General features: G+C 46.0%; 1 protein-coding gene across 5 annotated transcripts in view; it reads right to left on the reverse strand.

Annotated features, from left to right (window-relative positions):
* The window catches only part of ITPKA (inositol-trisphosphate 3-kinase A), a 50,786-nt gene that overhangs the window by 5,181 nt on the left and 28,543 nt on the right, over window positions 1-17,062 (reverse strand). For all 5 annotated transcript variants that reach the window (XR_012159455.1, XR_012159456.1, XR_013635960.1 and 2 more), the window contains 4 exons: window positions 11,803-11,899; window positions 9,600-9,813; window positions 6,718-6,922; window positions 1,035-1,136 (listed from right to left, as the gene is read on the reverse strand). Coding sequence is in view for 2 of the 5 variants with exons in the window: in XM_073348708.1 (XP_073204809.1) it covers window positions 1,035-1,136; window positions 6,718-6,922; window positions 9,600-9,813; window positions 11,803-11,899 (618 nt within the window). In the remaining 3 variants the exon portion in view is untranslated. The remainder of the gene's footprint in view (window positions 1-1,034; window positions 1,137-6,717; window positions 6,923-9,599; window positions 9,814-11,802; window positions 11,900-17,062) is intronic.

The following is a 17,062-nucleotide window of genomic DNA, read 5'->3' on the forward strand; positions in this document are numbered from 1 at the left end:
AATGGTCGTTATAATGGGGAGATGCTCTTCATTCTAGGACACACCCTTTAGGCTCATATAGCCCAAAACCTGTTCTAAAAACTATATTTCAGAAACCTGCTTTTTCTCAAACCAACACAGTAGGGTGGCATGAGGCAAGGACTTATGTGAACTAGCTTCACACATCCCAACAAACTCAGACTCCTAGCTCTGGAAGCAGTGGTGTGTCACCTGGCTGCAGAACCAGGATCTTAAGGCTTCAGCATCCCTCATTTTAGCCAGAGGAACGGATATGTTCTGAAAATCCCTCTCTCCCCCCACAATGAGAAGTCTATTTTGTTAGGAGAGGGAGAATGTGGGCCAATTTGGGGCCTGTCAAACTGTTTTCCCACTGCCCAGCACTTTTGATAACGTGGGGGGAAAATGCTCCTCAAATGCTACCCTGTGTTACCTGGTACATTTGAAGTGCTGGTGTTCCACTGAAGCGGCCTCTGTGTGTGACAGTGGAATGAGACAGCAGCCTTTGAGGTCATGACACATATTATATCCTGCCCATTGAGGCCACAGCACAGGCCAGCAGGGAAGGAGTTAATATTATCCATTCAAAGACCAGGGTGTGGGAGTACAGAAGTTGCTTTTCAAAGTTTCACACAGGGCAGCACAATGCACCACCAATCTCCCTCCTGCTCCCACTTCCTGGCTTTGTCTTCACTAGATTAAATTTGTGAATCACAAGTTTCCTTGTTAACACACCTTGTGTTCAGACACCAATGCCACAGTCATGACACATCACGAGGCAGTCATGCACTCTGAGGCAAAGGGCAAACCACTTGTTAGCTTGTCTCACTTTTTGCTAACTCAAGGTGTCTGCAGTGAAAAAACACTGTCACAACCAAATCACACTCACCAATGGATGATGATCTGCCAGCCCCTATCGGTAACCCACTCCTTCCATCCAACCACTCCCACCCTCTGGATTTCTTCTTTGGAAGTTTCTGGTCACATGTCACAAAGGGGTCTGAAAGAACCAGAGACTAGTACCGCTCAAGACTCACCAGAATAGTTGTGTTGCCCTCAATGAATTCCATAAAAACCTGGAAAACTTGCTCCCGTGTCTTAGTTGTTTTGAAGTTTGTGTTACATGTCCCATCAACCCTCTGCACACAAACACAGAGAGAGAGAGAGAGAGAAGGGTTTATATCATATATAATTCAGCCAATCAGTAAACCTTCCTGAATCATCAACAGCTCAGTCTATCTGTCATTAATCAATAGAAGAGGGTGGCTGGGAAGAGATGATAAATCAAGCAAGAGCTGAAGAGGAAGAGAGTGAAAGACAGAATACCTTTGAATAACACTTGGTTTCCTGTTGACTGCACTTTCAAAAGACCTCTCAGATATTGTTAGCCTGTGGGAGGGTTTCCCTCTCACCTCACAAGGGACTGCAACTTGCTAAGTGTAGTGGGTCAACCACAGGGTGCTCTTTGGCTGCACTCTCTTCTAGACTGACAGGTATCCCCCCAGGGTTGTGTGTGGGAGGGGATATTCTGTGGTCTCTCAAACCCAGTTTGTGTTAATCCACCTCTCTTTCAGTGGGGAAACCACAGGGCTGTGGGTGGGACTCTTAATCCATGATAAAATATCTTTTCATATTAGCATGTTCTAAGTCACAGAAAAGAAAGTTATTTGCTGATCATAAAAACTTGGTATTTTCAACAACATGGCTGTGTTGTACAAGCATGCGTGCCAATGTACAAAGTATGTAAGTAAATTTACAAGGGAAAAATGTGTGTGGGAGCATGTATTTAATTGCATCTAGAAGAAAGTTTAGAGTATCTGTGTATTTGTAATGCAACTACACATGGCAATGGGATGCAGATACGTGTGTCTGTAGTTATCAGCTTGTGTCTGTGAGGTTGTATGTGTATGAGATGAGTGTGTGAATCTGGGCACATCTGTCAACATGCACTCTGGGTGACCTTCTGAATATCACCATGTCTTGTGGTAAACCCAAGACAAACAGCTACAAAGGGGGGGGGGGGGGGGGAAGGATGTAGTAATTAGTCCCAAGGGGTTAAAGGGCTCTCCCTATCCACTGAGGAGAGAGAACCATGGACCACCCAATAAGGTTCACCTGGAAAAGGGGTTGCTAGGGAACCAATTAAATTCAGCTGCCTCCAGCTACTTGAGACCCTTTTAAACCCTCCCCTGCATGGAAGGAGTGGGGGAGTGAGAGGAGCAGGGAAGCTAGATACTGAACCCGGCCCTTGTTGCTGCCAACTCTGACAGGCAGAAGGGTTACAATCATATAAGAAAGTTAACTGACTGCATGGCAAAACTAGTCATAACACCCTCCCACTTCACAGACTATTTTACAGCAGAATAAACTGCTTTTACTCCAAGACTGTGGGCCACATTTGAATGCGGTGGTGTAAGGCCGATGAAGCATGTGCAAGTTATGCAATTGAAGTGCAGTAAGTAGGCAGGGGAATTGAGGAGCAATCTGAAGTGCTGTACAGTGGCACACCAATGTGTACGGAGGAGTTTGGAATGTCAATCTGCTGTCTAAATGGCACGCTAGCTGTACGTGTCTGTATTCCAGTGACACCAGCAAAATACCAACGGGAGGACACTTGTTCTGAAAACGTATCCCACAAGATTTTAATACTCTAACAAAGCTTTGCATGGCTGCTGTGTTCTAGCCAGGTAACACTTTTTTATTTTAATTTGTGGTTGCACAAGGCGTTTGCTCCCTTATCTTTCAGAAGTGCCTTCATGATTTTGTTACCCTACAGTGGCTAGTTGGGAAATACCAGGCATGCTTGCTGCCTTTATGCTCCCATTAAACACACATCCAACTCTGAGCTATACCATCCCTTCCATTCTAGATCATCTGGCTTGTGCCTTAATCCAAAGAGCAGCTGGCATGGCCATGCTCAAACCACATCTGTCTTCCCTGAAGCCATGCCTCTGTCAATCACTCCATCAGTCCCTTACCATACCTCCAGTGTAAGGGCTTCTCTACATGGGGGTTACTACACGACAAGCCAGGGTGTGAATCTATAGCACACAAAGCCTTGAGACCCCATTCAAGTGCCCTCCATACACTGTACACCTCCCCAGCTGCTGGGCCACTCTTTGCACCTTCCACCTCCCGAGCCAGTGCCATTGCTGACCAGGCATGCCAGGGGGAGCAGATTTTGCCACCCTATGGGATGGTGCTGCTTGGACTCTCTTCCTCCAGTGGGGGAGGTGCAGTTCTGCATTGCTCCTGCTACAGTGTTTTGGCTACATGCCACAATCTAGCCCTAAAACAATATATTACTATTTTATTATTATATTATGCCTTCCAGGCAAGGATCTAAATCGCTTTACAAATATTAATGCATTACAATCTCACAGCGCCCGGGGAGGAAGAGAAGTATGGTCATCCTCATGTAATAACTGCAGAAACTGAGAGGTTAAGGGACTTTCAATATTGCGAAGTGGGTCAGTGACACTGAGAAATACAACCCAGAGCTCCCGATTCCTAGCCCTATACTTTAGCCAGATGACCATCCTTTCACAAGGAGACACAGTCTGATAGACTCCATTGGCGTTTGCACTAATGGAGCCATCAGCCCTGCAATTGATTACATTGTTCAGACTGTCACTTGGAGAGAATATTCTTGCTTCTGAGGCTTGCAGGCACACAGATCAAGTGCCTTGTGCTCTAAGACAACCCAAAAGGCTCCACTTATCTTTCCTGCCTCTTGCATTAGAGACAAGTCCAATACTGCAGTGAGAGTTAATAAAGGGCTAAATAAATCTTGACTTATTTCAGGGATATGGACATGATGTAGGAAAAGAAGATGCTGCAGGATGGATTAACCACAAGAGAAAGTACCCAGTTCAGCAGGAAGGAACACACGTAGTGAATAAAATCTCATTTGGGGACCACTTCACCAAAGGGCCTTGATGATTTCACTCTCGTTGGTTTTCAAATGAATGGGTGATTGTCTCTCACCAACCATTAGATGGCATCACTGGTTCTCCCTACACGTACATACCAGCTCACCTTTCAAAATGGGGACCTCTGAGTTTCACAGCATGACTGCTCCCTAATTTGAAAACAGAACTGGGATGTCATGAGATATAACTGTGCTCCATATGACAAAGTTGTTGTTCTGTAACATATGTATGTAAACAGACAACGACAAGAGGTCAGGCTGCTGGTAGTTGGGTGGCCTGTGTTCCAAATATTGACTTGCTGTGGAGCCTGCACAACACATCAAACCTCTCTGCCTCAGTTTCCCTAATTGTAAAATAGGGATAATACCACCCAGCTAACTGCCTCATAGGGGTGTTGTGAAGATAAAAGTAATGCCTGTGGAGCTTTTCAAATATTTCATGCATGATTTAAATGCTAAATACTGTGGCCCAGATTGTGCCATTCTGGTACTGTCCCACACCAGGAGAAACTCCAGACAACATTGTGCGGTGGCCCTTAGGGCGGTACATCATACATGCTCAGCCAGCCAGATCTGGAAGAACCTGCTCCAGGGTACACACTATGATTGAGCGTTTCCTGTGCACGAAAGAGAAAGGCTCCTTGCTCTCTCTCCCAGTCTCGCACAAAAGCCCAGAGTAATCTGCCCCTATGAGTCATCTGCAGTGACTAGGATGCATTGGAATGTCTGCAGAGAGCACAGGTATGGAGTGTTGATTCCATCACAGAGAAGAACTAAAGACAAACTGGATACTATTAATTTAGGCTTAAATAGAGACTGGGAGTGGCTAAGTCATTATGCAAGGTAGCCTATTTCCCCTTGTTTTTGCTAACCTCCCCCCCCCCCCCCAACGTTCTGGTTAAACTTGGATTTAAACTTGGAGAGTGGTCAGTTTGGATGAGCTATTGCCAGCAGGAGAGTGAGTTTGTGTGTGTGTTTGGGGGGGTGGGGGTGAGAAAACCTGGATTTGTGCTGGAAATGGCCCACCTTGATTACCATGCACATTGTAGGGAGAGTGGTCACTTTGGATGAGCTATTACCAGCAGGAGAGTGAGTTTGGGGGAGGGGGGGGTGAGAAAACCTGGATTTGTGCTGGAAATGGCCCAACTTGATGATCACTTTAGATAAGCTATTACCAGCAGGACAGTGGGGTGGGAGGAGGTAATGTTTCATGGTCTCTGTGTGTATATAATGTCTTCTGCAGTTTCCACGGTATGCATCCGATGAAGTGAGCTGTAGCTCACGAAAGCTCATGCTCAAATAAACTCACTCCCCCCCCCCCCAAAACTCTGCACAGATTGAAGCCCAGGTGAATGAGATGAGACTTTGCTGCTACCCCTATACCTATCTCATTCACCTGGGCTTCAAACATGGAATTGTGTTTTAGACCAGAAACCCCAGCTCTGTTATCTGACCCTGTACATGTCAACAGTCTGCCAGAGAGCTGAAACATGCTCTGGTAAAAATCCTGAAGTCAAACAGAGCAACTCTGGTAACTAACCCCTTATATGCAGTCAGCATCCCATAATGGACACTCACGTTACCTTATCACTTTAAAAACAAAATAACACTAGTGCTTTCACAAGGAGCTGGATTGAGTCTCCAGGGCCCCCTCAGAAGAAATGCCATCCCAGACCACACCTGTCCATACGAAAGAAGTCAAACTAGGCCAGACAAGACCAGACCAACCTTGGGAAGAAAAGCCAAATCTACACCAGCTGGGCGGAGAAGCCAGCAGAGGCCTACCTATGGGCCAACCCTCAAGCAACCCCGACAGCTATCTCCAGTATCTGAAGGTGAGACTGGAGCCCTGTATTTTCCAGGTGGTTACCCATGAGACTCTGAGGTGGTATTTGCCCGGGGGGGAGGGATAGCACAGTGGTTTGAGCATTGGCCTGCTAAACCCAGGGTTGTGAGTTCAATCCTTGAGGGGGCCATTTAGGGATCTGGCGCAAAAATTGGGGATTGGTCCTGCTTTGAGCAGGGGGTTGGACTAGATGATCTCCTGAGGTCCCTTCCAACCCTGATATTCTGTGATTCTGTGAAGTGACGTACGCCCTCAGGGTATGGTGAAGATCGTTGGAAGTTTTCTGCAACACTGAAGTAACATCATGAGATGTAAGGACCAACCCCTTCTTGCCTGAGAAGGACTGGAAGGGGGGTTATAGCTGAAGTCTGAACATTTGGGGTTCTGGGTCTATTGTGATTCCCCTTCCCCCCATACTGGATATCTGCACAAAGTGAAAGTGATTTGCCTAGATACTGGGACTGCTACATGATGTTTCCACATTGCTTCAGAAATGTGCAGGGTTGGAATAAATCTGTTTTACTTCAATTCACTCAGAATAAATCTGTGCGCTCCCAGGATGGCTACTGGGTAAAGGTTATGGCTGTGAGTAGGAGGAGGGGATTATTCCACCAGTTCAGAATTTCCCCTTATATCAGTTTCACTTTCTTTCTGTCTACACCATGATGTAGCTATTTGGTTCTTTTCTCAATGTTCCTGCTGTTGTTCTCAGAGCAGTCAGTGTGTGTTCGATGGGTTTCACATATTTCTTGCTTCACAATGCTTTTCTCATCATTGCCATAGAAGCTCTAGTCACAATCAAACAGACCATGCAGCTCCAGGTAGGGAGTCACACTGTCTTTTTGGAAACCGGGCTGATGATGACGACAAGTTGATCAACCAACAAATCGGGCAAAGGAGTGAGTCTACTCAACAGGAAAGGACAGCAGTGGAAGTCGCTCACCTTAATCCCTTCTATCCTGAAGCCCAAGTTGGCACTGGAGCTGATGGTCTCTCTCCACTGCATGTAACGTGGCTTGGTCACCGCATGCTGCGTGTTCTCCTCAGCTGTGGGCGCAAGAGGATCCACCTCAATCATCTTCTTGTACATGTCCTTACGCAGCTTTGGCTTCTCACGGGCTTTAGTCAGCTCCTCCTCCAGGTACGTCCTGCAAAAACATCACAACCCAACAAGACAGTGAGAACCCCCTTGGAATCTGAAACAATACTACCACCTTGCATTTCACTGTCATCTTCCAGCATAGGATCTCAAAGCACTTTACAAACTTTAAGCCTCATGCATTACACACCAGTGAGGAAACTAATTATCACCACCACCCCCATTTTACAGATGGGGAAACTGAAAAACAGGGACAAAGTTCTTGCCCAAAGTTACTTAATGAGTCAGTGGCAGAACCCAGGACTTCTGACTCTCCATCTTTGCTCTAATTACATCCTTACCTATAACTAAATCCTACAGCCCTCCCCTAGTTATAGTGCTTGGAAGAAACACTGGATTCCCATTAAGAAAAGGAGTACTTGTGGCACCTTAGAGACTAACCAATTTATTTGAGCATAAGCTTTCGTGAGCTACCGCTCACTTCATCGGATTCCCATTCTGCACCATGACAAAGGAAAGCAAAGCTCAAATAGACTAGTGGTAGTAAACCCAAGACTGAATGAGCCTGATGGAGACTGAACACCTCTCTCAGCTCAAGAGAAAGGAAAAACTAACTCCAGGCATGGCTACTTTTAGAGGCCCCTGAAGCCTTGTGAGGCTACATACGCCAAGCATCGCACAGAAAGGGACAGAAAATAACCCTGCAGCTGATTAAAAAAAGAAACGAGTAAAGGAAATTATCTGCTGGACCAGAGCTCATAGCAAAGGATGGCCCAGGGTGAGATTGAGGGGGAGGAGGGGAAAGCTCTGCCCATGTGAGTTGCCAGTCACTGTCGATTGTGCAGTTATTCAAAATAGAATTGTGCATGCCCTCTGAGCTCCACTGGGCTGCTTGATCTAGGCTCTCCCTCAGTGGGGCTTGAATATACCCATGGACTCTTCTAGGCTCTTTGACTAGGGAGAAATAAGTGGTAGCATCTCCCAAACGCCATCCACGTGGGTCACTAAAATGACAGTCACTCAGGCTATGTCTTCACTGCGCAGTTAGCCCAGGCAATTGGCACCCTAGTCTGAGAACCCGGGTTAGCCTCCCCGTCATGAGAGCGTTCTTAGAGCAGAGCTCTTCCCATGTTACTGCATCCTCAGGAGTTTCTGCGCTTACCCAGGTGTGTCTGGGGGCATATCCCATGGTTCTTTGTGAGGAGATGCTTTAGGATTCTTTCCCAGTCACTTGTCAATTGGAGGAGAATCCGTCTCTCCTGCGGGGGGCAGGGACCCTGGGAAGGCACTAGAGGGACCATCAGCACTCAGAAAGAAAAGGAGTATTTGTGGCACCTTAGAGACTAAAACTTATTTGAGCATAAGCTTTCGTGAGCTACAGCTCTGAAACCTGTCATCAGCACTCAGGGGATTTAGCTGGCATCCTCACTGCAAAGCAGGCGGATTCCAGCCCAAGATAAAGTGGAGCTTAAGATTTTAACCCGCCCACCCAGCCAAGTAAACTACATGAGCTTAAAGCACCTCCAACCCTAAATTTGCTGGGTTTACTGTGTAAATGGGAGCGGGGGGTTGGCCTAAGACCTGGGATAAAAGCCTAAACTAATTGTGCAGTGAAGACCTTCAGAGTAAACTGTGCAGAGCTGGGCACAATTTCTGTCCTTTCTGTCTACACTAGACTTTTTTTTACCTTGAGTTAACTGACTGACAGTTTACATGAGGTACTTAACATGCTTTTTGTGGCTCATGTGGACACTCCCTCTGCATTAAGAACTTGAGTTCACTGACAATTAACTCCAGGTAAAGAAGTCTAGTGAAAGGAATGAAATAAGGAACAAATGTTGACATTTACATTATCATCCGAGTCACCCGCTCACTGAGATGCATGGGGCAGTTCACATTTCTCAGAGTCATTGTTCCAGGCTCTCTGCAGACTCATCTATTTATTGGTGAGGCTTGGTTCACATTTTTTGAGGGTTTTTTTCACAGCCACAACAACTAGACACTTTAAAATGCAAGCGGAGATTCTGGAGAACGAGATAACGGAAACACAGAGGTGGTTCCTAGGCCCTGACTATCAGTCCTGTTCTCCCAGGCAGGAATAGCTGCACTCCCAGGACTCACTGACAGCTTTGGAGAGGAGATGTCAGGTTACAGTTCAGTTATCCATGTTTGGGGAAGGGAATTTGACTCTTAATTTTTGAACGATATTTTTTCTCTCAGAATGGTTAATAAACTGGCCATAAGTGAGCTCTGTTGCTTGGGTTGCTTTTTTCTTCTTCTTTACTCTCCCTAAGTCAAGTCCTGTCAGGCAGGTGCAAAGTAAGCTCACATCAATCTGCCCCAATAAATAAGTCAGCCTTGTCCAAGATAGCATCTAAGGAAGAGAAAGAGGTCAGTGTCCAGAGGCTAGGTAAGTCACACTACTCCAGGAATGACCCCACCCTTGACCTGGGTAGGGCCACCCTATGTAAGGAATCATCCTCCCTATAAGCTTCAGGATATCTTCCAAGCAGAGATTTCCCACTGCGCCAACATCCATGTGAGGTGTTTTGGGAGTGAGACCAACTAACTCATGTCACTAGTAGGGCCACTGCCCAGGCTTCAACCTGAGTCCCCAGAAATGAGTGCTTCATCCATCAGGCGCATCATCACCCCCAGCCCACCCATTCCCCAAATTAACCACATGTACTGTATGTAGAAAGCAGGATCCTTTTCACGTATCCCACCTGATCCCCATCTTACAGTCCATGACACAAGGCCCTTCAAAGTCAGTGAGCAAGTCATCGAGTTGAATGTATTTCTCGCCATCTCTCTCTACCACCCCATGGAAGGCAGGGACACAGGAGCGCAGGGGATCTTTCATCAGCAGCTCAAAGCACTCCTTTTCATTGTCAGAGAAGCGCTTCAGAATCGTACCGCTGTCAGCTGCCTTGAAACTCCCTGCAAAAATCGACACATGCTGATAAGGCCAGTCTTTGTAAGAGGGAAACACCTGCACTCCCTCTTCACCCACTTCACTCTCATGCACCAGATAAAGAGTTCCCCTGAACAGAAAAGATAACACACTCCTTGTAAAAAATAAAAGCACGGAATGCAAACACAGCCATTGGCTGTGAAAGTCCATTTGGACAAGTTCCCATACAGGAATTTATTGCTCCAAGGAGTATGGCTGTGCCAAACCAGGTTTTTTCCATGCTAAAGTAGTCATAAGAGAATTAACATATCTAGCTGCGCTAAAACCCACGGGAAATATAATGGGCCAGACTGCATTAAGATGCTGACAGCCAGGCTCTTTTTAAAGCTATCCAATATTTCCAGTGTGGGCTGTGCTCCTGAATCCAGCCCAAAGTCGTACCTGCAGTGCTTGTGAGTCGCAGGGTGGGGATCAGTTCCTAATCATTAAACAACAGCAATCCACATTCAGGAGCCAAACACTGCCTCCTTAATACATACACCCCCAAACACATACACCTCCAGGTACTGCAACTCCTTTGGAGCTTTGCTAATCTATGCAAACAGGTGCAAAGTGTAGCTTAATTGTTTTACAATGCTAGATTTGCATGGTATACAGTGTAAACGACACAGTGCTTTCAGGCACAAACTGGAAGTGATTAGACTACAGCAGAGGAAGCCGTGCCCCAGTCCTGCAGAATGGTAATAACATCAGAGGAGAGAGATACGTGTTAGTCCACATGGCCTGAAACAAACTCAGGCCCGAAAGTCAGAGCGGGTGTTAAGCTTCTGCCTCACTTTCAGCCTTTATCACAACATGACCCTGCACATTCAGCCATTACATCTGGTCCTTCTCCGATGTGCCCCAGAATCCTTTGCACCAGGTATCAGTGCATCAGAGACACGGTGCCAGGGCTAATGCTGACCAGCGTTACAGTTAATGGAGAACTCCTGGAATCAGAGAAGACTAGCTGCAAGTGATGGGTCAAATCCACTTCCAGAAACCCAGATACAAGGGAACTGGAGCAGATTCATGATCCCTGCTCCTTCTCCAGACAAGTGCTGGCCACCGCTAGAATGGCTCCTCCCACCCCCGCCGCATCCAGATTGCTAACCGCTGTGCTAGCGTTTTGGGAGTAGGGGACATGTAGGAATCAACTGAAACAAGGGAGAAGCAAATCTGATGGCACCTCCTTGTATTTTGACTTATGAATAACCTAAAACTTGACCTAGGGGCACTTCTGTTAAGTACTACAGACACCAAAGTAGACTCAAGCTGCCTGAGCAGGCCCTCGTCTGCTCCCCCCAAACTTGCACAGATGCATGAATAACAGACTTTCAACACAAACACCCCCATGCTGGGCTTTTCTTTCCCACCTGGTTCATTTTCCTCTTGAGGTGTTAGATTCAGATGAGGTTTTGGGATGGATTTAGAAATGCACTCATCATTTTGGCTGAAACATACACGCACATGGAGACACAACCCCCAGGTAAGATTGGGAGAGGCTGCTAATGGGTGCACTGGTTACTCACTTTAGGAAAAAGATTCTGCTGTCTCATTCCTCATCGACCCGGGAGGCAGCAGGGCTCCGATTTCCCCACCCCATCTCTTGCTGGTTCTTCCCCAATACAGATTTCCCCCATACCACCTTGTAAGGAGTGCTTTATGTGGCCACTTCTTTCAGCCTGACAGACATTTTCCCCAAACTACTGCCTTGCTCTCCTCCCGTCCTAAGGTCTGACACCGCCCACCTGAAAACAGATTCTTCTACTCTGCAGAGGTATGTGGTGTCCAGATACGGCTGGCTTTCCCTGAACTGAACCAACTACCACATTACCCCACCATGACCAAAAGGAAGAGCCTCTGCACAAAATCCCCATTCAAACCAACAGAGGCTTCAGGAAGATTTGAAATCAGGCTACTGCCTGACATCCTCCTGGTTCCAGAGCCAAAAGATCTGAAATTGCACCTCTCACCTGTGTGCCCAGCCAGCTGCACCCATGAATAGCGCTTCTTGAAGGGGCTGATGACTGGCAAGTTGACCATCGTTTTAATTGTATGCCATGATTTTTTCTGTAATACAGAGGAGAAAAACAATTAAACAGGGCAACCTCTGAAATGCCACCATACCTGTGATGTGCCAAGCACTCTGACACGTGTCCACTCAGCTCCACTGCCCCCTGCCTGCGCTATAAGTGCCATAAACGCCCATGGGAGAGCTGGCACTACATCCAACATGACCACCGCCGAAGAGATGGACGCCAAGCTGCGTGGGCTATTAAAGATACTTGATTAACTTTAAAAATAAAGAAAAAATGCCCCAAAAAACCCTGCTGGCCATAAGAAAACAGCCAGCAGGAAATTTAAAAGTGGCACTTTGTGATGCACATGGCATAGGCCTGTAATTCCCAGCGTGGGTATACTGAGGGTATGTCTACACTGCAAAAAAAAAAATATATATATATATATATATATATCCCACACGAGTAAGTCTCAGAGACCAACTGACTCAAGCTCATGGGGCTTGAGCTACAGAGCTAAAAATAGCAGTGTACCCATGTTCCCACCTGAGGCAGAAGCCCAGGCTCTAAAACCCAGTGAGGGGGTTGGGTCTCAGCCCACGTCTGAATGATTACACTGCTATTTTTAGCCCCTGGGCTGAGCCCCCTAAACCCGATGCAGTTGGCACGGGCTCTGAGACTCGCTGATGGGGGAGGGGAATGGCAGGGGTTGCCGCATAGATATATCCAGACACACACCAGGTCTGCTCAAGCTAATGCCTAAAAATAGCAGTGTGGACATGGCAGCACGGGAGTCGGGCTAGCTTGCCAAGTACGTATCCAGGGGGTTAAGCAGGATTATACTCATGGGGCTAGTCTGAGCCATCACCCACACCACAGTGGCCACACTGCTATTTTCAAGCAGAGCTCGTGCATTTATGTCTGTGTGCACCGGGAATTACACCGCCCAGTGGCTGTGTAGATGTGCCGGAGCGTTAGAACCACAAGATGCTCTTGTGAGTACATACATATTCATACTCACGCACACCTGAGAAACGGACACAAGAGGCCCAACACTGTAAGTGCCACCGGCTCTCCCACGGGCCTTCAGTCTTGTCTCATAGGCCCAATGCTCACCAGCAGGTGTCATGGGCAGAGTTTCAGAGGTACAGCTACCCTTATTTCAGTTCTGGGGTAGCCAGTCCCCCTCTGGCGCCCGCTTAAAGTAGGATATAGAACCTTTTCCAAGTTGTGGAGTTTTCTCTCGTCTCCTTCTCCCCCTCCCCCAACCTTGTTACATTTTAACAAGACCAGTCATTGCTACTGCCACCTTGCTCTGTCACCTGTGTGCAGCTGCTCTGTTTGAATATCATAGCCGGCAGAAGGGGAAACAGAGCAGCTGCTGAGTGGACGCTCAAAAGAAAAATAACCTTTAAAAAGAGAAGCCAAAAAGGTCTCACCCTCTGGAACTGAAATGGAGGTGAGTAAGAATAATAATCCATCATAACATTTACACATTTATATAGCACTTTTCATCTTGAAGGATCCCAGAGTACTTTGCAAACTAGATGCACAGGAATCATTTCACCCAACACTGAAATGCAGCCCCTGCAGGACACAGCAGCTGTTTAACAACCCACAACAAATCTATACAACATATGCTACTCAGCCTTTTGACTAAGATCAAGTGTAGCCTAAGATTCGGGTGTGATTTTTTTCAGATGGCTCCCAGTGACTCCCGTGGAAGCAGATTAGGTCTATGCCAAACACTTTGGAAATTCCCATCTTTAATATCTATTGGGGGATTTTAGCTTACAGTTACAGGGGAACTGATCCATCTCTAACTTCTATGATCCAAGGAAGTTAAGAATATAAAAATTGACACTGCAGAAAAAAGTCTGTAAGCAGAATGTACTTCAACAGCAAAATTTAGCCTGCCCATCGTTTTCCACCCATGCTCTTTAATCTTGTTTATAATAAGGTCTCCTCTACTTATGTTGGTCAGCATGTGAATGAGAAAACACTAGGGATGACTTACAAGTGCAGCAGGAAGTAGTGTTGGTGATGCAGTAGGTAACCCACTTTCTTCAAAGGGCTTGTCTACACAGGAAAGTTATATCAATTTAAGGAAAGGTATGAATTTAAACACTATAGTTATACCAGTATAACACACACACACACACCATGGACACTCTTATTCTAGCAAAAGAGAGCCTTTTCCAGTTTAGCTTATCTTGCTTTTGCAGTTTAAGCTAAGCCCCCAAAAGCCGCTCTTATTCAGAATAAGTGTGTCCACACGGGGAGTTATACTGGCATAACTTTAATGATTTAACTATGCCAGTATAACTGGAAAGTTACGCACGTAGCAAGTCCTTAGTCAGTACTAAAGAAATGTTCCAGAATGATGTTAAGGGATTAGGGTAACCAGATAATAAAAAACTGGGACGGGGTGGGCAGTAATAGGCATCTATATAAGACAAAGCCCTGAATATCGGAACTGTCCCATAAAACTGGGACATCTAGTCACCTTAGAAGGGACGTGGTGTTGCTGAAGGTGTTCTCTCTCTCAGAGGATACATAAAACTGAGGTCTTGGCCATTTGGGATCGTGAAAAATCCAAAAGCACTTAATACAAAAGCAGGGATATTATCCAAACTGGAATTTGGCTAGAACACGGGGGCTAACTACACTCTGCAAGTCTAAATTCCCCTGCAATTTCCAGTGGATTTCATGTTCTTCATTATTTGTCCTAAACAATTCTATAGCACTACGGTGTTTTAACAGCAGCTGAACTCCCTCCCAGAAATGGCTGCACTGCAGTGGTAGGGAAAATTATTCTTATATACAGTTTATAAACTGCTGTGGAATCCTTCTGAATGAAAGGTACTATGTAAATGTAAAGATGTTTGATATTAGTATTATTATTCTTCAAGTACACAATGTAGTATTTTTTCTGTAGAGTCTACTTTCCGGCTTTAGCTGATAACAGAAGCACTCTCTCCAAACAGCAACTACTCTTCTGTTTCCATTAGACACGGCCAAGGTCCTCAATTAGCAATCAAGCAGTCAAAATCAAAGGGCTCAGAAGACTCCCTTGGATACAGCTTCCACAGAAATCAAGCTTTTGGATCCACCTCAACTTTCAGTGTAGAGCTCCCCTTTTCTTACCTCATCCCCCAATGAGAAATCAGCTAAGCCCTGCACCCCTACCATATAGATCACACACTCATCTTAATGTCCCACCTCTAACCCTGAATGCCGTCTGCTAACGATTCATAATACACACTGTATCCAAAAATGTTGAGAAGCAGAGCTTTTCTAGGAATGGACGTCAGCACTCAATGTACACAGCACATTCCAGTGACTTTCTCTCCTCCTCCCTCCCACCCAGCCTGAAGCAGCTACAGTGAATGCTTGCACTGTGGGCGTGAAAGAGACACAGCGGGCCAAATTCAGCCTTAGCATCAGCAGGCATAGCTCCCATTGACTTCAACAATAACTGCACCCACTTAGACTAAGGCGGATTTTCATCCGATGTGTTAGGGATGCGCCTGGAGTAAGCACTTGCCTGTCAATTTATCACAAACACTGCACAGACACTTCCCTCCGAAGGAAGAGAAAACATGGCGATCAGGCCATCAAGGAGAGGACTGCTGCTCTGGAATCGAGAGCTGACACTAGATGTTACCATCAACAGGGGTTTCCACAGGTGAACTCTCCCCTCTATCCCCCACTGGAATTTCTAGAGTCCAGCCTCACTGAAGTGTCTCTGCTGGCAAGCAATAAGGGTTGAGTGCTCTTGGAGTAGTGGTGTGAGTATGAGAGGGTTAGCAGAGTGTGGGTCTGTTGTGGGAAGAATCTTTCTCACTTCTATTTCTAAAGCAGGATCTCTTCCTCTTTGTCAGTGATGGTTTTACAAGTTTTCAAAGCACAGCTTCATGCAGCAATGGGAAAGGGGATTGTAGCCACTGCTTAACACACGTGCCCTCTCTTGCGCCATCTATGCTCCCTTATCCCTCTGTTCTTCTAGGTACCTGATCGGTATTCTATGCTACCTGTACACATTCAGAGAAGTTCCAGTTTCCCTACACCTCTACGACCTAAGAAAGGGAAATCTTGGCTCCACTGATTCACTTTTATCTACTTCATGGGATCAATATAGCTCATCAATAAATTAAAAGCCCCCAAAAACCAACATCAGAATTGGAATCTGTGAAATTATTACCTACTCATGTAGGGGGCATAGATAGCCCTAAGCAGAATGCAAGGGAAAATAGGGGGAAATTCCACATAAAAGTTTGCTGGGTTTTTTTCCATTTTTCAACAGAATGTCAATTTGAAATTTACCAACCAGATCTAGTGCCTAAGCAACTTAGTCACAAGCAACACAAAAAGAATTGGTCACTAAAGCAATAGAACCATGATATAATTAAGTTTCACATCTTCAGCAGACAGATCTTACCAAAATTTAGCATGGTGATAGTAAACTTTAAAAACGGGGATTTGAAAAATAAAAAGAGGAAGCCAGTCAAGGTGGTGTGGCTGAGCTGGTTAGGTCCTGTGATGGTGTCGATGGGGTGTAGATATGTGGGCAGAGTTGGCATCGAGGTTTGTTGCATGGATTGGTTCCTCAGTTAGAGTTACTATGGTGCAGTGTGTCGTTGCTGGTGAGAATATGCTTCGGGTTGTCTGTGGGCGAGGACTGGCCTGCCTCCCAAAGCCAGTTCATTTGCAAATTTGCCACCATCAGCTCAGGATTAAACAAAGACTGTGAATGGCTCGCTAACTACAAAAGCAGTTTCTCCTCCCTTCGTGTTCACACCTCAACTGCTAGAAGAGGGCCTCATCCTCCCTGATTGAACTAACCTCATTATCCCTAGCCCCATTCTTGCTTGCATATTTATACCTGCCTCTGGAAATTTCCACTACATGCATCCAAAGAAGTGGGTATTCACCCAGAAAAGCTTATGCTCCAATACGTCTGTTAGTCTACAAGGTGCCACAGGACTCTTTGCCACTTATGCCTGTGTATAACTTTCCTCACGCAAGCAGCCTCACTAACTTAAAGGCTACACATATGCACAAGTGTTTGCAGAATCAGGCCCTACTGAAACAGCGAACGTAACTATACAAAAGTGCAGGCTAATACTCAAAGTAAACAAATGAAAAAACACTCTCCCACCCCCACCCCCCAAGATCTGTCAGTTAGGTGTTACTTGAAACTATTGTAAGAACT

Source organism: Lepidochelys kempii, chromosome 6 (assembly GCF_965140285.1).
Source record: "Lepidochelys kempii isolate rLepKem1 chromosome 6, rLepKem1.hap1, whole genome shotgun sequence".
NCBI classification, from domain to species: Eukaryota; Metazoa; Chordata; order Testudines; family Cheloniidae; genus Lepidochelys; species Lepidochelys kempii.